Genomic DNA, 21,014 nt, shown 5'->3' with positions numbered 1-21,014 from the left:
ACTGTTGGGGGGCAACTGCAGTGGCTAATGGCTTGATCCTTATAGAACTGGAATGGCAGGCAACATTTTTTTCTTTACAGTGCCCTTTGTTGGTCATAAATTTGACTAAGGTTTGGGAGGCATTTCATGACCTATTTGTCCCGTGGCGCTAAGAACACTTATTCCTAAGTAAGTCGAAGATCTCAGTGATAGGTCATTCATGTGCTATATCTGGATTAGGCCCTGTTAATAACCTAAAGTTCTCTGGATCACCTGTCTTACTAGTCTATTATGATCCAGGAAATGTTTTTCCCTTGTTACTTCTTCCCATACCTAGAGTTGCACTATTACAATTATTCTGTATAGAGTTATACATGTGATCATTGCCTCAAGACTTTTAGTCATCATTAATTTTGTTGGAGGCCTGGTTACACATCAGGTAATTTAAGAGACAACAATATTACAAAATAGACAGAATATAAGTAATATAGCTCAGAGTGGAGCAGAGAGAGACACAAAGCATAGTTTGAAAACAACAAAGAGAGAACAGATTAAAATAATGATTAGTATAACTAGTTGTAATCTGGATTGCAATAAGCCATAAAGTCCAGAGGGGAGCCAGCTGGAAAAACCAAATTCTGGAGGGATCAGGTAGAGAGAAAAAGATAAATATTTCATCTTTGTTTACAAAGGTATACTTTATCAATTTTTTGTAGGTCATAGTGTAAGAGGAAAGGTTTTCTGGAAAATAAAGATTAAAAGTCAGTAATATTTCAGAAAAAAGTTATAAAATACAAATTGTGTTTATTAGTTCATTCAGTCCCATGTAATTGATTCCTGCTGATCTGGATGAAGTCATCAGGTTTTCCATTAGAGTTTCGTAATTTCTTACCCAGTTCAATGGTATGATCTAGAAGTTATCAGAAACCTTATTTGTCAAAAAGTCCTTTTTGTGAATCTTCTTGAAGATCTTGATTTTGTAAAAGCATCATAGTAAAACAATGACTGTCTATAAAAGACAAAAGATTTTAAATGGCATGGTTAAATATCTGATTGCAATAGAACTGACAAAGAATATACAACATTCTGTGACATACAACATTTTAAGATAATAATTAGAATTATGACTAATAACACTATACCAGGACATACCGGATTTTTAGGAATTTCATATAATTTTTAGAAGCTCTATATTAATGATATATACCCATATAATATAGCCTAAGAAAGTTTATCACAACTTATTTGACAATATTTCCCATGTAATTTAACATACTCAACAAACCTAATTAGTTTAATATCTCTCTTTGGGATGTTTCAGTGGCCCTTTGAAGCATCACAAAGTTAGCTAGAAGTGAAAAGAATTCATTTGGAATTTGACTTGGGAAGTTTGTCAAAGACATCAAAAGGTTTTTAAAACACTTGATCAAATAGGATCATAGGTCAGTGTGAAACAATACTTATTCACTCAACCAACGTGACAATAAAAGATTTTAAAAGCAAATACAGAAAGCTACAACAAATTACTTAAAAGGTAAAGAAACTTTACAATCTGTTACCAAAAGCAGATCAATATTCCAAGAAAACTTTGTTCTCTGAACTTGGAGAGAAAACCAAATTCTAGTTTTGTACCAACTTACTTTTAATATTTAAATTTATTTACTCAATTAAATTTTATTTTAATTTTAGCCAGTCCTGACCATGCACAAAACTCTTTTCTCAGGGTTACTTTGCCACAAACCTTCTGTAACTTTATTTTTTACTTTCAGATTTAGTCCTGTGCTTTTTCTTCCTTTTTTTCTCTCCAGAACAAAATGACTCTCTTTTCCCATAACAAAATGTCCATTCTTTATGTCCTTTTCCTTTCATGCAAATTTGTTGCCCTTATTAATTTTAGTAGTTTTAATTATATATATTAATCAGAATTCTTAATGTTTAAGTACTATAATTTCTAGTAAAAGCTAAGAAGTAAGCAACGATGCACTGTCTTTTACATTAGCATTCTGTAGATTGGCAAACTTACAAATATTATTTATGATTTCTAAAAATACGTGCTTTTTTATAGACTATTTTTTAGTGTGGCACCAAACATTTTTATTAATAGTCCTAAATATCTTTAGTTTCTCTGCAAAATGAAGCCTATATTCAGTAATTAATATTTCAGTATCTTATTTTATTTGGAAATGGTCTAGGTATTTAATAAATTTCCATCATTTAAATTCACTTAGCAAAATTCTAAAGTTTCAAGTTACCAAAAATCTAGAGAAACTATTTTTAAGTAGATATACCATAAAACATAATTATTCTTCAAGAGTTCACCTAAAAGCTCTTACCCCATTTGTATCTATTTAATTCATTTGTTCTCAACAATTATGTTTAGATTATCCATGAAAACTTTGAGACATGAGACCAAGTCAGCCACCATCCCAAGCTATTTTTCTCACTGATAAATTTTATAATAGAGATAATATGACCTTATTTGACTTTTAGTAAACCTAAGTGTAATAAAAGTAAGACATATCTGTATTAATTAAACCAACAAACTTGAACTTTAATACCGAATATTAATTTAATATTGAATATTTCCCAGATCATGTGAACTTGAAATTCATTTGGGTTAGTTTCTACTACATTTAAAAATATTTAATTTGTAAATGCCTACTTTTAAGTCAATTAAATAGAGCTCTTCTATAAATTTAATTTTCATAATACTATCTGAAAGTAAAGATGTATCATATGTATAATGTACACACAGATGTATAAACAGACATAACTAGAGATCTCATAGCTTCATTTTAAATCTGAGTCATGAATCAGGTATTACAATATAAACTTACTAATTTATAAATGACAGTTGGTGTAAGTTAAATTTATTTGCTCAGATAATTAAGGCTTTTTACTATTTGCAGAAAAGACTTTGAGATTTGTATCTGTCCTTGATAAATCCTTAAGGAGGCCGTTAATTCGATTTTGGGTGAGGGAGCCTTTCAAGCAGTTTGAGTTTGTTTGTTTGTTTTTGTTTTGTTTAGTTTTTATTTATTTATTTTTTTAGATAGGTAAGAAGTGGATTTATTTATTTATTTTTAATTTTTTTGATTAATTTTTATTGGAGCATAGTTGCTTTACAATGTTGTGTTAGTTTCTATTGTACAACAAAGTGAATCAGCTATACGTATACATATATCCCCTCTTTTTTTGGATTTCCATCCCATTTAGGTCACCACAGTGCATTAAGTAGAGTCCCTGTGCTATACAGTATGTTCTCATTAGTTGTCTATTTTATACATAGCGTCAATAGTGTATATGTGTCAAACCCAATCTCCCAATTCCTCCCATCCCCACCCCTTTCCCCCTTGGTATCCATACATTTGTTCTCTACGTCTCTATTTCTGCTTTGCAAATACGATAATCTATACAATTTTTCTAGATCCCACATATATGCATTAATATACGATATTTGTTTTTCTCTTTCTGACTTACTTCACTCTGTATGACACTCTCTAGGTCCATCCACGTCTCTATAAATGACCCAGTTTCATTCCTTTTTATGGCTGAGTTTATTTAGAGAGATACACTTTCCATAGACAGAATGCGATTCGTCTCAAAAGGCGAGACGGCCCTGGGAGAAACACACTACACAGATAGAATGTGGGTCATCTCAGAAGGCCAGAGCACCAACAGTTTGAGTTTTATTGATAAAAGGCCTCTTTTTTCCTTTTTTCCCTCTTCAGCTTCAGATTCAACCTGATTGAGCTAATTAGGCTCAGTCTCAGGTCACTGTGGGCTGTATTTACATTTCTGATTTGTAGATTGGCAAGACAAAGACAGTTGCTTTTAATTCCCCAAAGAACTGGTCTGCTGCCTAAATGATATTAAAAGATTGATTTGCCCAATTACATTTTCTTTCATTTGCTTTTTTAATATCAGCAAGAAGATTTTCCACTAAACTGGAAATCAAGAGTTCTATGTTCTAGAACTTTGGGATTCAATTTACAATGCCTTCAGAAATTTATGCACAAGGTATTCTACAAAGACCCTCTTTGTGCGTGCACAAATTAAACAGAGCAATTTACCCTAGGGGCAAAAAGTATTTATTATTGCTTTTATTAGTCCCTGAATGTTGGGGCCCAGTTTTTACTTTATACTGTGTGGGTGCAGGTAACTCTATTAGTTTCTTTTTTTTTTTTTTAAATCATCTTTTAATTTAATTAATTAATTATTTATTTTGGTTGCACCGAGTCTTAGTTGCAGCTCGCCAGCTCCTTAGTTGTGGCATGCAAACGCTTAGTTGCAGCATGCATGTGGGATCTAGTTCCCTGACCAGGTATCGAACCCAAGTCCCCTGCATTGGAAGGCGGATTTTTAACCACTGTGCCACCTGGGAAGTCCCTATTGGTTTTTTTTAGTATGTTTAATTAATACTGCCTAAGGGGCAGATTTATATGCCCTGTCTTATAATACCAGTCAGGGGAAACATTCCTCATAGAGATGTAACGTCTATCCCACAGTACAATTAGACAAAAGAGATGTAACCATCTTATATAAAGCCCATTCAAATACACCAGTTTTTATAAGATTTTATTTCAAATTTATAACTCTTATACCTTTAACTTAAGCCTCCATTAGGACCCCATCAACAAGTCTTGGTCTTACAAGGACTCCAGAAACTTTCCTTTTTATCCCCTGGCCATTTTATCCATTTGTGCATAAAAAACTTTGGGGTCCCCAGTGAGGGCTCAAGCCAAGGGACACAGGCCCTTTTGTCAATCTTAACTTCATTAATTGATCTCACTGTTGTCCCAAGCAAATGCTAGTCAGGTATCTCAGTGTAATTTTCTTCCAGCCTTTAAATTTTGTTTCAAAACAGGGGTTAATAGAGTGCACTTTAATGCTGGGGGGACTAATTGGGGGGTCCCTTTGGTCTATCCAACCCCAGGTAGTGTATCAAAACTTTTGTTTTAATCCCATCAAAATCCATTTTATTTATCCCATTTCCTAATAATCATCTAAAGATTTCCATTCTGTTGGGATAAGTCCCTTTAAAATTTTCACCCTGTTGGGAAGATGTCTCTTGACTTTCCCCTCAGTTTCTTCTTATTCCCCTGTTAATCAACCTAATTAACATTAATTAAGCTACTGTTTTTATTAGCACCTGCAAGAACCATTGAAGGGAAGCTGAGACCACAAATAAGGCGTCCTAAAACAGTTTTTATTTGTTAGTTTTAAACTAAGGGAGTTCTAAGGTTACCTGTTTTACATATGTATGTATATATATATATTTTGCATCTACCTTTTAATTTGGTATTTTCATAGGCACCAATAAAACAGCTGTTTAAAATGAGAGCTCTCTAAAAATTTAGCAATTTAGAAGTTTCTCCAATTTAAAGAATCCAGTGTCTGGCCATTGATGAATAGTATCTTAATAGCGACTCAAACCAATAAGACGCAAGAGGCATCCCCACGAGAGAGTGCAAAGAATGCAGCCTTCTCAAAATACAGAAAGTTTACTCCCCATAATAGTCTAAGAAACTAAAGGTCTTTTTTGTGCAGGTAGAGACAACAAAGGTTGAGATGACAAGGCCCCTTATGGGCTGGGACTTCTTATAACAAATTTTCCTGAGAGTTGGCACAGCCAGACAAAAAGACTGCTTGGAATCCCAGTCTATTCAACTGGCTGCCAAATGTACACCACATGTGTACCTTCTGGATGGCAGAGACCAAGCTCTCGAAACACGGAATAAAATGCCTAAGAAGATCAGATATAACATTTACATCTCAAAAGCACAGAGAGAGAAATGCAAGTTCCTCCTAGAAGGGCTTTTGTTCCTTTAAGGTCAAAATTTTGAAAAGATGTTTTATCAAGCTGGCTTTCTTCTAATCATTTTTAGAATGTCAAAAGAACCCTATCTTGGCCATTTTAGGGCAAGATTTCCTTTAATTCCCAATTAAATAAGTATTTAATATTTGTAAGTATAAATTCCATATGTACATAAACATGGCTGGAGTGTTAGTCGGAGACTGGCTTTCTGATGCCCTTCATTTTACCCAGTCCAGAGGCTCAGTGTCTTTCAACTGAGTAAATCCTTGTATCTTTTAACCAGGCTCCCCCAGTATCTTCAAACTGGGGTGGAGGTGATTTTGGAGAGGCAGAAGTGAGTGGTGGCATGAAGTGAGATCTTAATTCCCTGCCCAGGAATTGAACCTGGGTAGCCTGGATGAAAACCAGGAATCATAGCCACCAGACCCCCTGGCTCTTGCCCCCAGTGAAAAATGCATTTCTCACGGAGGTAAAAACTGTAAAATCAGGTACAAAGTTTATTATTAGAGACATAGCACAACAACAAGTGGGAGAGCACACAGAGAAACAGTTTGTTTAGTTATGATAGAAGCAAGGCAGGGATGCACACCCGGAGAGAAAGGGTGTGGGCATCCTCCCTAAGGAGGAGGAGAGCAGAAAAGAGGCGGTTAAATAATTTATAAAGGGCAGTTCTTCCAGGTCTTTGTTTACCTTTGGCCAATTATCTGGCTTCTTTTTCCACACCTGACCTGCCCTAGGACCCTCCCCAACATGTGTGTGCAACTTTTTTCCAAGATGGATTTCAGCCCAAAGGCCTATGGGGTGGCCTTAGCATCACATATTATGGGGTGGTGAGCCCTCCTTTTTGACCCTCAAGTAGACTTTCTGTCCATGTGCAATGTCTCCCTTGCCCCAAGAAGGGGAAATATGTGACCTCTTGACCCTTTACTCAAACAAGGTTTAGCCCCTCTCTGTTCTAGCCATGACTGTTATCTTAAGGTGGCCCCGAGCTAGGGCAGCCAGGGAGGGGAACACAGGACACTGGAACCCAGCAGATCCTCTCCTGTTATTCAGCTGTACACACCCTGCATGCATACACGTGCACACACACACACACTTGCACGCATGTACACATGAACTGAACTGGACACAGAGTGGAGACTCCCAGCCCGGGCGGCGTGTGGTTGGGCTTGTCAGATCACCCCTCAGCCTTTGAAGGTGTCCACAGGAGACAAAACCTGGCTACTTACACTGTCTCTGTCATTGCTTCCATTTCGGAGAGCAAACAGGAGACATTTTCAATGTTTAACCTGGAACCCATCTATCTCCTGTCCCAGGAAATACAAATGGGAGTCTAGCCGTAAGCGTCCAGCCGGAAGCCCACGTTTTCCTGCCACATGAAATGTAAATGGGAGGCCAGTTGTAAATGTCTAACCTGGGGCCCATCTATCTCCTGCCTCAGGGGGAGGGGAGACAAATCCCTGTTATACACCACAAAATAGAACTAACTCAGGATCATCAACCAATAATTGGGAGATCCTACAAACAATAAATGCTGGAGAGGGTGTGGAGAAAAGGGAACCCTCTTGCACTGTTGGTGGGAATGTAAATTGATACAGCCACTATGGAGAATAGTATTAAGGTTCCTTAAAAAACTGAAAATAGAACTACCATGCAACCCAGCAATCCCACTACTGGGCATATACCCTGAGAAAACCATAATTCAAAAAGAGTCATTACCAAAAATGTTCATTGCAGCTCTATTTACAATAGCCAGGACATGGAAGCAACCTAAGTGTCCATCAACAGATGAATGGATAAAGAAGATGTGGCACATATATACAATGGAATACTACTCAGCCATAAAAAGGAACAAAACTGAGTTATTTGTAGTGAGGTGGATGGACCTAGAGACTGTCATACAGAGTGAAGTAAGTCAGAAAGAGAAAAACAAATACCGTATGCTAACACATATATATGGAATCTAAAAGAAAAAAGAAAAAAAATGGTCAGAAGAACCTAGGGGCAGGACGGGAATAAAGACGCAGACCTACTAGAGAAGGGACTTGAGGATAAGGGGAGTGGGAAGGGTAAGCTGGGACAAAGTGAGAGAGTGGCATGGACATATATACACTACCAAACGTAAAGTAGATAGCTAGTGGGAAGCAGCCGCATAGCACAGGGAGATCAGCTCGGTGCTTTGTGACCACCTAGTGGGGTGGGAGGGAGGGAGATGCAAGAGGGAAGAGATATGGGGACATATGTATATGTATAACTGATTCACTTTGTTATAAAGCAGAAACTAACACACCATTGTAAAGCAATTATACTCTAATAAAGGTGTTAAAAAAAAAAAGAATATATGAAACATTATGCTGGGACTCTATAAAGCCATGGATATTATATCATGATTATATGTTTAAGTAGCTGAAAGTCATTTGTAGTCTTAATATGCATGGATGATATAATAAAGGACATGATGAACATGGGCCTTAAACCAAAAAAATAATAATAATAATTGGGAGATCCAAGAACCAGGAGAGACTCACCCAAATTTGTCTAAACTCGTGGAAGAGGCAAATGGGCACAAGAGGCCCTTGCTGGTACCAAAGCTCCTGATCCTCAGGCAAAGGAGTGCAGTCTGTTCTGGGTCCCTTTGTGGTCACCAAAGCTATTGACTGAAAGAAAACTGCACAATGTGAAATCTGAGTTAAGTTTTATTTGGGGAAATTACTGAAGACTATAGCCCAGAAGACAGCCTCTCAGGTAGATCTGAGGAACTGCTCTGAAGAGGTAAGGGAGGAGCCAAGATATATACAAACTTTTTGCTGGAAAAACATGTAGTCAAGCATCAAAAGATTACCGCTAATCACAAAGAGGAGAAATCTCAACGATTTTAGTGTTTTTCTCTGTATGGGATGATGCAAGAATCTGGGGTCATTTGAAACTTTCCCGTAGATATGCATCTTAACTATCTAAGGGCCAATATATCCAAAGCACAGAATGTTTCCTGTCTTTCTTCATCCTGAATTCCTCAGAGTACACTGTCTATGGGCAACTACAATGGCTAGTAGCTTGATCATTGTAGAACTGGAATGGCAGGCAACACTTTTTTTCTTTACACAAGAGATGAAGAATGAGCAGAGCTGGGTCCCAGGAAAACAAAAGCCAACAGAGCAAACCCTTGATTCTTCAACCATTTCTTTTTCATCTCATAAGAAGCTTGGATGTTTCTTTCCACCAAACCCCTTCTAAATCCCTCACATAAACAATTATTTTCAAAATTCAAGTGAGTAAGGGAAGATCTACTGAGAAATATGACCCCCTTTCCTGAGACTTTAAGCCAGTATTTAACCAGAGATTGAAAAAGTAAGAGGAACCGTACCCAAGTAACGAGGGGAGGAGAAACCGTTTCTCCAAGCCCTTTTCTGTCTCTGCATGGCTGAGCTCAGGCTAGGGAAGAGAGGGGGGAAGGAACTATGAAGCTGTTAAGTATTAAATAGCAAAGAGAAGAGTCAGGATTGTGGATACAAGTCATTCATGTTTATACAATAAATTATAGGCTATTCTTCTTTGTTTCTTTGTTTGGGGACTATGGGTATCATAGGATGGGGGCAAAGAAATGGGAAGGAAAAACCGAAGAAGTGGTTGTGGCTGGGTTGTTGAAACATTTCTCAGATTGTGTAAGTGAAAAGGTTTGAAAAACATTGCTCTGTGCTAACCTTTAAATCTTGGCTCCCTCACAGCTCCTGGAAGAGATCAAGCAGGTCAGTTTTCCCTTTTCTCTGTTCCTCCTGGTCTCTGGGCATTGGTCCTCCCAGCCAGCACTGCCTGTATCCATAAATGAGGCCTGTGGTGAAGTGCCAACATCAGTGGTATTGCTACCCTGAGGTCACACCTGTTGCATTAGTGGGTGAGCAGACCCTCCTCTGACTTCTCCAGTCTTCAGTTCTTTCCCTATTACCGAATGCCACCGTGTAGAGGGGAAGGAAATATTTGCAGAAGGAAAGGCAGAGGCAGGAGGCTGATATTGAGAGAAACTCAGATCTGATCTCCTCTATTCCCTAAGACCCCTCCCTCTTTATGTCCTAGCTGGTGGCACTATCAAAGAACATAGGAATATCTCCTATTCATTGCAGAAAATGCTATAGCCAAATCTTTATACATCTCCAAAAGAAGCTCATGTCACTGCACTGTTTCAATTTCTGGTCCCATTGGTTAGTTGCAATTATATATGCAAATATGATTATGCAAGCAGTCCATGCCTCTTTGTTCAAATTTTTTGTATCCTGTATCAATGACTGATTATGGTCACCTTAGGCGGAGAGTAGAAAAATGTTGCCTTCCCCATAGACTCTCAAATTAAGCAAAGTTTAAAAGAATTGTAAGTGAAACAAATCTTGTTCATTAAATATTCATAACCAAGTAGGTACTGGTTTTTCAGAATCTAGAAACTGCTTCTGAGGTATATACATCCCACGCTGACTTTTACCTTGACAGGAATGTATAGCACAAGAGCATTTCAGAATCAGCCCACCTTCAGAGGCCCTCAAGGTGTTTGCCCAACTACGAATCATGTCTCCTGAACTTTTCTGAGTCCATACCAGGAACCTGAGACCTATCCCGCATGACACCTACCCGCCCACTGCTACAAGGCAAAAAATGACAAAGAACAGATTCTGTCCCAGGCAGTTTCCCAAGTTGTGTCTGCTCCATTTCCAACCCTGGTCCTAATAGGAATTAGCCCAGAAAAACTCCTAGTTGCAGCTGGGCCCTTCCTTATGCTCCACCCACCTCTCATTCACCTTTACCTGCCTTCATCTTTCCATTTCCTATTCAGGAGTAACTCCAAAAGCTTTTCTTCTCCTCAATCCTCCATGGTCCACAAACTTCAAAACCGACAGAGTGACTCTCACATGCAGGGATTCCCTTTCTCCAGCCCAAGGAGACATATCTTGGTATTATAATGATCATTTGTTGGATAATAAATTTGAAGAGATCCAAATACACAAGACTGGATATTACAAATGCAAGACTCGAAGATCTTCTCCCAGCGACCCCGTACATGTGGATTTTTTATCTGGTGAGGAAAGAAAGGAGGGAGTCTCTGAAATTAAACCACTGGGCAGCATGTCTAAGGGCTAGGCTAATGCAGAGAGCCTAGGCAGGGCTGTAAACAGGCATGAGGATATTTGATGTATTGACCCCAGTGGGGAAAATAAGGAGATAGGGCAGCAACAGGATGCTGCCTTGTCCATCCTCTCCATCCAGAGAAGTATTGGTAAGTCAGAAGTCACCAGGAAAAAGGGACTTGGGTCTGAAGAAAGATATGGTATAAAACTTCTCTTTTAACAATATGTATGGGGATTTCTTAAGGATATTTTCTGGAAATTAGTTCATTATCCTAGGACAAGGGAGAACTGGGTTTTGGGATCATGTGGAAATGTTGATGGAGGACATTTGCAGGTATGTATAGGATTGCAGCTCTTTCTTCATGGGCAGAAATGAGAGTTTGAAGAAAGAAGCATCATTGGTGTCAGTCTATCTCTTGTAAAAATAAAATACAGTGTGTGTGTGTGTGTGAAAAAAAAAAAAAAAGGAACATCAGGAAATAAACTGATTGCCTTCCTCCACTCTTTGCAGACAGACTGATCATCCAGGCTCCACACCCTGTCTTTGAAGGAGATGATGTTACTCTGAGATGCCAAGGGAGAGAAGAAACAAGTGAAACAGTTTTATACAAAAATGAAAAAAAAATTAGTAAGAGTTCTAAATCAACGTTCACACTAAATTCAGTCTCCAGGGACAATGACAAATATTATTGTACTGCTTCTAAGAAAAATTTTTGGGGAATTACAAAGAAAGAAACTTCAAAACCTCTAACAATTCAAGTTCAAGGTAATGGCTGCCCTCCTGTGGGTAATAGGACTTGGCAGGGAAACTGTGTGAGGATTTAGGGAGGGGCTCATCAGTGGGGATTTCATGAAAAGCCTCCAGTCATGGGAGGGAGATGGGAAGTGGTTCAACCTGCTTGGGTCTCTGTGTTCTGATAGCCGGTGCTGAAAGCACACTTGCATCTTTCCAGGAGCCCTGAGCCCCACTACCCTGGGAACTGTGTTTGTTCTTCTCTCTAGAGCTGTTTCCCCATCCTGTGCTGACAGCCAGACCCTCCCAGCCCATAGAGGGGAGAACGGTGACCCTGAAATGTGAGACTTGGCTCCCTCCACAGCGGTCATACATTCAGCTTCAATTCTGCTTCTTCAGAGAAGACCAGGCCTTGGGATCAGGCTGGAGCAGCTCCCCAGAGCTCAATTTACCTACCATATGGAGTGAAGACTCAGGGTCTTACTGGTGCCAGGCAGAGACAGTGACTCACCTTGTCAGGAAAAGAAGCTTGAGATCCCAGATACGTGTGCAGAGTGAGTGTCTGTGGGGCTGCACTTCCAGAGTCAGAGGCGGGGAGAGGAGAGCAGAGCAATGACATTTCCTGCTCCCTAGGACAGTGAACATAACAGAGAGGAGATTTCAGCTGTCCTGATATCCTTCTCTCTTCAGGTTCAACACTGGCCTAATGTCCCTAGAACATTCTCTTCCATCTAACTCAGTTAATAACAGTTATTGATCAGTTACTGGGTCCCCAACCCTGTGGGGGGTTACAGAGCCATAGAGGATATGTTCTCTCAAGAGTCAACAGATAACTAGAAGCACAGAGACCACATGCAGTCTTTAGAGGTCCCTATGCTGCTTCCGTTTGTTGACCTAAACATACTCTAGAATAAAACTGGAAGATAAACATGAACTGGAATAATCAGAAAAGAATGTGGGAAGATTGAGGTGAGACTGGAGAAGAGTCTTGAAGGATAGGAAAGGGGTTTGAATTTCAGGACAGAAGTAATATTCTCAGGGTTCACTCTTATTTTGTGATCCATTGGTGCACCAAAGATTCCTTAGATATAAATGTAAATAAAATGTGACTGCAGTCAGCATTAGGTTTAAGAAGGTCAGAAGACTAGTCCCCACATTCCCCAAGGATGGGAACTGTTGTATGTGGTGGGAGGGGTGTTGCTGCCCTTATAATAACATACACAATTAATTCCCTATTGCCCACTTTGGACCCCTGCTTATTGTACCTGCTGCTATTGGCTTGTTTGTGGTAGAACTGGCCTTCTCCTTGACCCTGAAGTTTCTGCCATGAGAACCCTCATATGTCATCTTGTGTCCTCCCAGGAGTCCCTGTGTCTGATGTAAATCTAGAGATCCAGCCCCCCGAGGGGCAGCTGATTGAAGGAGAAAATCTGCTCCTTATCTGCTCAGTAGCCAAGGGTACAGGGACTGTCACATTCTCCTGGCACAGAGAGGGCACAGTGAGAATTTTGGGAACAAAGACCCAACGTTCCTTGTCGGCAGAGCTGCAGATACTCACTGTGAAGGAGCGTGATGCTGGGAGATACTACTGTGCAGCTGACAACATTCACGGTCCTATCCTCAGTAAACTGATTAGAGTCACACTGAGAAGTAAGTTCCCGATTCCTTCTATTCAACCTCGGTTCACAAGCCAGGGTTTAGGTTTTCTATCAGCCATGAGGCTCTTTGGAAGAAGGCAAAGGAACAGAGTTGTGAAGATTTAGAAGCCAACCAAGGAATGGCAAAGATGACAAAAGTTGAAGATATCTTACTTGTGGAGAGGACTGTAGTGATGAAAACAAAATTATCCAGTATTACTCTTCATGGTTCAAGAGATATATCTATATTTAAGTTTCTTGAGTGGGGTTATGAGTCTGTCACAGCATCAGAGACCCCCTCTGACAGTCTACTATCTCTCTCAGTTCCAGTGTCTCGCCCTGTCCTCACCCTCAGGGCTTCCGGGGCCCAGGCTGTGGTGGGGGACGTGATGGAGCTTCACTGTGAGTCCCGGAGAGGCTCTCCCCCGATCCTGTACCGATTTTATCATGAGGATGTCAGCCTGGGGAGCAGCTCAGTTCCATCTGGAAGAGCGTTCTTCAACCTCTCTCTGACTGCAGAACATTCTGGAAACTACTCCTGTGAGGCTGACAATGGCCTGGGGGTCCAGCTCAGTGACAGAGTGACTCTCAGTGTCACAGGTGAGTAGCGATGCCTGCAGCAATTACAGCCCAGAACAGACTTTGTCTTCTCTTTTGGGCTATTTGCTGGTGTGACATTCCAGCAGATTCCCCACTTTTTCTTCCTCTACCTGAGAGTCCTGGGATTCTTTCTTCTGACTATACATTCAGGAACTTAGGCCATTCCTAATGGTTTTTCTGCATTTATCAAGATGATCATATGATTTTTATTTTTTATTTTATTGATGTGATGTATCATGTTGATTGATTTGCAAATGTTGAACTACTCTTGCATACATGGAGTAAATCCCACGTGATAATGGTGTATGATCCTTTTAAAGTACTGTTGTATTTGGTTTGTTAATATTCTGTTGAGGATTTTTGCATCTATGTTATCTGAGACATTGGCCTGTAATTTTCTTCTTTTGTGTTGTCTTTGGTTTTGGTATCAGGGTGATGTTGGCCTTGTAAAATAAGTTAGGAAGTATTCCCTTCTCTTCAGGTTTTTTGAATATTTTGAGAAAGGTAGGATTTACAGCACCTTTGACTGTTTGGTAGAATTCACCTGTGAAGTCAACTGGTCCTGTACTTTTATTCTTGGGAGGTTTTTGATTTCTATTTCAGTCTCTTTCCTAGTGATTGGTCATTCAGATTTTATTTTTTTATGATTCAGTCTCGGAAGGTTGTGTGATTCTAAGAATTTGTCCATTTATTCTAGGTTGCTCAATTTGTTGGCATATAACTGTTCACAATATTCTTGTATAATCCTTTGTATTTCTGGGCATTCATTGTTATAGCTCCTCTTTCGTTTCTGATTTTATCAGAGCTTTCTCTCATTTTTCTTAGTGAAGCTAGCTAAAGGTTTGGTAACTTTGTCTATCTTTTAAAAGAACCAGGTCTTAGTTTTTATCAATATTTTCTATTTTCTTTTTAGTGTATATTTCATTTCTCTTTGAATCTTTATCATTTCCTTCTTCCTACTGACTTTTGGCTTCATTTGTTCTTCTTTTTCTAGTTCCTTTATGTGCAAAGTTAAATTTTGGTGTGTCATATTTTCATTTTCATTTGTCTTCAGGTATTTTTTCAATTCACCTTTGATTTCTTGTTTGACCCAATAGTTGTTTAGCAGCTTGTTGTTTAGTCTCCACATATTTGTAATTTTCCAGCTTTCTTCTTGTGGTTGATCTCTAGTTTCATACCATTGTGATCAGGGAAGATGGTTGAAATGATTTCAATCTTCTTAAATTCACTGAGACTTGTTTTGTGTTCCAACATATGGTCTATTCTTAAGAAAGTTTCATGAGCACTTAAGAAGTATGTGTATTGTACTGCATTTGGATAGAATGTTCTGTATAAATTTATCAAGTCCATCTGGTCTAATGTTTCTTTTAAGGCTGCTGTTTCCTTGTTGACTTTCTTTCTGTATGATCTATCCATTAATAGTGGGGTGTTACAGTTCCCTACTATTATTGTGTTGCTGTCAACTTCTCCCTTTAGGTCTGCTAATAATTGCTTTGTATATTTTGGTGCTCCTATGTTATGTGCATATATATTTATCACCGTTACATCTTCTTAATGAATTGTCCCCTTTATCATAATTAATGTCCATTTTTGTCCTTTGTTATCTTTTTTGGCTTGAGGTCTATTTTTTTCTGATATGAGCATGGCTATACCCACTTTTTTTTTTTTTGGCTGCCATATGCATGGAGTATCATCTTCCATCCTTTCACTGTGAGCCTATGTTTGTCTTTAAAGGTAATGTGAGTTTCTTGGAGGCAGCATAGAGTTAGGTCTTATTTTTTACTCCATCTAGCCACTCTTTGTCTTTTGATTGGTGAATTCAACCCATTTACATTTAAGGTGATTATTGATAAAGGAGAATTTAGTATTGCCATTTTACCTTTCATTTTCAGGTTGCTCTATATCTCCATTTCCCCCCCCCCCCTTAAGTTTCTGCCTGCCATTTTGGTTTTGTGGTTTTCTATGATATTTTTCTCAGTTTCCCTTTTTTCATGTTTTGTGTCTCTGTTCTAGATTTATATTTTGTGGTTACACTGAGGTTTGCATAAGACCACTCCTGGATAAAATAGTCCGTTTTCTGCTGATAGAATCTTATCTTCATTTACCTATATGGGTTCCATCCTTTTCCTCTTCCCCTTTTATGTTTTTATTGTCTCAAATTATCTCTTTTTGTATTGTGAGTTTTTTACCAAATTGAAGTAGCTATAGTTATTTTTCTGCTTCCCCCCCTTTTACCTTTATACTATAATAAAGTGTTTAAAACCTATTCTGATAAAGAGCTGCAATTTTCTGATTCTGTCTATTTATCACTTTCCTCAAAGTTTTGTGTACTTTTGCCTTTTTGTTTTTTGTAGAAGAGCTTCTTTCAACATTTCTTGTAAGCAGAACCAGTGTTGATGTATTCCCTCAGCTTTCATTCATATGGAAAGGTCTTTGTTTCTCCTTCATATCCGAATAATAACTTTGCTGGAAAAAGTATTCTTGGGTGACACTTTTTATCTTTCAGTATTTTGAGAATGTCATTCCATACCCTCTTGTCCTGTAGAGTTTCTGTTGAGAAACCTGATGATAGGCTCATGGGGATTCTTTTGTAGGTTACCATCCTTTTTTCCCCAGGCTGCCTTAAAATTCTTTCTTTGTGATTGACTTTTGACAATTTTAACATAATATGTCTTGTAAAAGGTCTTTTTGCATTGAAGTAATTAAGTGTTCTCTTAGCTTCACGGATTTGTATATCCAGTTTCTTTCCTAGGTTTGGGAAGTTCTCAGCTATTATTTATTTAAATATACTCTCTGTTCCCCTCTCCCTGTTTTCTCCTGGGACACCCCTTATACTAATGTTGTCTTTCCTAAAAGAGTCAGATAGCTCTTGGAGAATTCCCTCATTTTTAAATTATCTTATTTATCTCTCCTCTTATACTTGTATCATGTCTAGATTTCTATCTTGAGATTGCTAATTCTCTCTTTCATATAGTCTGATCTATTTCTAGTGCTTTCCAAGGCATCCTTCTCAACATTTATTCAGTTCTTCAATTCCAGAATTCCTGTTTGGCTCTTTTTTAGAGTTTTAATATCTCTGGTAAAGTATTTCTTCTGTTCATTAATTTTATTTCTGAGCTCATTAATCTGACTTTCTGAGTTTTCTTGTAGCTTGTTGAGTTTCTGCATGACAACTATTTTGAATTCTTTCTCAGTTAGATCACAATATTTCATGACTGTAAGTTTGGTTTGTGGAGAATTGCCAGTTTCTTTTTGTGGTACAGTGTTACTGTGATTCTTCATGGTACTTGATGTGTGGTTTCTCTGCTGGTGCACTTGATGTAGTGACAGTTAGAAATCAGAGGCCTTTCTTTTGTTTTCCAGTAGGTGGTGATATGGAATAAGTTTTTGGTTTCTCTTACCTAAGCTGTCTCTGGCTATGTTTGAGAGTAGTCACTTTCCATCCTCCCCTGTCTCTATAAGAAGTGTGGATCTATTATCACTTCCTGTGCCTCCGGGGTTACTGTTGCTTTGCTCCTGAAGTGTTGCTGTTATCACCACCTGGTGCCCTAGGATGGTGGGCTGTTCTCTCCTGTCTGGGATCCCTTGAGTCATAGGCTCCACCAATGCAGGGAAAGCAAGGGGGTAGGGTGGGAACCAGGGTCAGGCTGGCACCTCTACCCTTTCTGGTGTCATAAGGTTTGTGGACTCTGCTGCTGTGGGTTGAGGGGCAGGGGCTGGCATCATGGGGCACTCATTAAAAAAAATGAGTAAAGGACTTCAATAGACATTTCTCCAAAGAAGATATATAAATGGCTATTAGATACATGAAAAAAATGCTCAACATCACTCATTATTAGGGAAATGCAAACCAAAACTACAATCAAATAGCACCTCATACTCATTAGGATGGGTACTATAAAAATAATGGAAAATAACAAGTGTTGGCTAAGATGTGGAGAAATTGGAATCCTTGTGTAATGTTGGTAGGAATGTAAAATGATGAAATCATTATTGAGAACACTATGGAGGCTCCACGGAAAATTAAAAATAGAACTACCATATGATACAGAAATTCCACTTCTGGATGTACATCCCCCAACACTGAAAATATATTCTCAAAAAGATATTTGTACATGTGTGTACAGAGCAACATTATTCATAATAGCTAAAACGTGGAAACAACCCAATCCATTTATCTGTTGATAACCCAATATCCATTATCAACAGATAAATGGATAAGCAAAGTGTGGTATGCACATAATATGAAATATTACTCAGACTTAAAAAGAAAGAAAATTCTGCTACATGCTACAACCTGGATGAATCTTGAGGTCATTATGCTAAGTGAAACAAACCAGTCAAAAAAAGACAAATACTGTATGATCCCACTTATATAAGATGTTTAGGTTAGTCAAAATCATAGAAACAGAAAGTAGCCTGCTGCTTGTCAGGGGATGGGGAAATGGAGTATAGGGAGTTATTGTTTAACGGGTATAGAGTTTCAGTTTTACAAGGTAAAAAGTTATGGAGATGGATGGTGGTGTTGGTTTCACAATGTTATGAAAGTATTTAATACCACTTAACTGTACACTTGAAAAGTTTATGATGGAAAATGTTAAGTTATGTGTATTTTACAGCAATAAAAATTGGATAAAAATATATGAGATGGTGACATGTGTGGAAAGGCACACTGAGATGTGCAAAGAATGTATAAAGCCTTACCCCTGAGACCCTTAGCATTTGGCGCAGGTCACTATATATTGCAAAGGATGTACAGAAGGGCAAAACTCAAGCTGTTTAAATTTAACAGGAATCCTACATTTCCAAAAACAAGACTTGGTATTTCTACCCAGGTGAGGCAGCTGGTGCCATCCGTCTTGCAGCCAGCAGATGGCGCATTTTTGAGTTGAATTATTCCCATTCAACGGATTGTCTCCGTGCTCCCTCCCCTTTAGCCAATATCAGATGCAAAGCAAAGCTTAAGATCCTTACCAAACTTCTCTTGCCAATGAAGCACACAGCTTATATCTAAAGCACTGCACACAGATCGGCTCATCCAGGTTCCCTCACAACTTAGCAGAATCAGCAATCTCACAGTTCACGTTTCACATTAATTAATTATTGATTAATAATTCCATATATTAATTTAAAACATAATGATTTTCTGTTTTTCCTGGCTGTTCTATTTCTATAATCACAAAGTAAAATGGAAATCATGTTGTTATTGCTGTATCTGGATATTTTGGGGCCAATCTGGATCAATTTGGTCATCCACTCATTCATGAATTTTTTTTTTTTTTTTAATGGCAGCTGCTATTCTTCTCGTCATTCTTTTTTTTTTTTTTTTTTATGTCTGTGTTGGGTCTTCGTTTCTGTGCGAGGGCTTTCTCTAGTTGTGGCAAGCGGGGGCCACTCTTCATCACGGTGCGCGGGTCTCTCACTATCGCGGCCTCTCTTGTTGCGGAGCACAGGCTCCAGACGCGCAGGCTCAGTAATTGTGGCTCACGGGCCCAGTTGCTCCGCGGCATGTGGGATCTTCCCAGACCAGGGCTCGAACCCGCGTCCCCTGCATTAGCAGGCAGATTCTCAACCACTGCGCCACCAGGGAAGCCCCATTCATGAATTATTGATGAACTATTACATGGCAAGGCAAAGTTCCAGCAGCCGGAAATATAAAATTGAACAAACAGATAAGTCCTCATTCTTATGAAACTTACATTCTATTGGAGGAATCAGATATACAACAATTATAGATGATAGATAGATAAATAAGAGTGAGATACATAGATGCACAGATTGATAGATGTTAGTGCTAATGCTATGCAGAAAAATAAAGCAAGGTAACTGGGTAAAAGGTAATGAGGTCCTACTTCAGATAGGTGTGGAAGTCTAGGTTTACAGCTAAGTCTCAGGAGTCAATCAATGACATGGAGAAACAAACCTTGCTTTTAGTTACTATTTCTATCAGTAATAGTAGCTAACATTTATCGAGCATTTTACATACATGATTCTTATTACCATAGCTTGTGATATAATTATTTTTAGCTCCATTTTACAAAGGAATAAACTGAGACTTGGAGCTAGTAAAAAGTTTTTAAAACATCAAGATCACAGGGCTAATAAAGGGCAGAGATGGGATTTAAACTCAGGTTTTCCTGAATCCCAGGTCTATGTGCCTACTACTAAACTAAACTAAATATTTCCTTTATTAACTTATCTTGTACACATACTTAATTAAAACTGCTCATGAACTATGTTGCTTCCCTCAGTTCCAGTGTCTCATCCTGTCTTCACCTTCCACCCTGCTGGGGCCCAGGCTATGGTGGGAGATGTGTTAGAGCTTCGCTGTGAGGCCCAAAGAGGCTCTCCCCCTATCCTGTACTGGTTTTATCACAAGAATGTCACCCTGGGGAGCATCTCAGCCCCCTTTGGAGGAGGAGCATCCTTCAACCTCAGTCTGATGGCAGAGCATTCTGGGAACTTCTTTTGTGGGGCTGACAATGGCCTGGGGGTCCAGCGCAGTGAGATGGTGACACTCACCATCACAGGTGGGTTGGTGGTACCTGGGCTATAGGTTACATTTATAATCAATAAAATATTTCTCCAATAGACTGTAGAAATTCTCCCAGTGTCAAAGAGTTATTTTTTTTTTTTTTTTTTTTTTTTTTTATAGCTACTTTATTTATTTATTTATTTTTGGCTGTGTTGGGTCTTCGGTTCGTGCGAGGGCTTTCTCTAGTTGCGGCAAGCGGGGGCCACTCTTTATCGCGGTGCGGGGACCGCTCTTCATCGCGGTGCGCGGGCCTTTCACTATCGCGGCCCCTCCCGTTGCGGGGCACAGGCTCCAGACGCGCAGGCTCAGTAGTTGTGGCTCACGGGCCCAGCTGCTCCGTGGCATGTGGGATCTTCCCAGACCAGGGCTCGAACCCGTGTCCCCTGCACCAGCAGGCAGATTCTCAACCACTGCGCCACCAGGGAAGCCCTCAAAGAGTTATTAACATGAAACCAAGGCTTGTGGCTTCTGGAGACTGGTACTGATTTCATGGGGGTGGGGGTGGGGGAGGGAAAAGGAATAAATTTTAACGTTAGATTCTGGCAATCACTCTCATGTGCTATTATTTTGAAAATTACAAATTATACTGTAAATGATTCAA

General features: G+C 39.1%; 1 protein-coding gene across 1 annotated transcript in view; it reads left to right on the top strand.

Annotated features, from left to right (window-relative positions):
- Positions 1-21,014, top strand: part of FCRL3 (Fc receptor like 3) — a 30,406-nt gene that overhangs the window by 566 nt on the left and 8,826 nt on the right. Inside the window, exons 2-8 of the mRNA XM_007171821.2 lie at positions 9,523-9,543; positions 10,617-10,859; positions 11,420-11,674; positions 11,911-12,195; positions 13,004-13,291; positions 13,603-13,878; positions 20,130-20,408. Coding sequence (XP_007171883.2) covers positions 9,523-9,543; positions 10,617-10,859; positions 11,420-11,674; positions 11,911-12,195; positions 13,004-13,291; positions 13,603-13,878; positions 20,130-20,408 — 1,647 coding nt within the window. The remainder of the gene's footprint in view (positions 1-9,522; positions 9,544-10,616; positions 10,860-11,419; positions 11,675-11,910; positions 12,196-13,003; positions 13,292-13,602; positions 13,879-20,129; positions 20,409-21,014) is intronic.

The sequence above is a fragment of the Balaenoptera acutorostrata genome, chromosome 1, assembly GCF_949987535.1.
Source record: "Balaenoptera acutorostrata chromosome 1, mBalAcu1.1, whole genome shotgun sequence".
Classification (NCBI taxonomy): Eukaryota; Metazoa; Chordata; class Mammalia; order Artiodactyla; family Balaenopteridae; genus Balaenoptera; species Balaenoptera acutorostrata.
The sequence above is the reverse complement of the archived record's forward strand: the minus strand, read 5'-3'. Positions and strand labels throughout refer to the sequence as shown.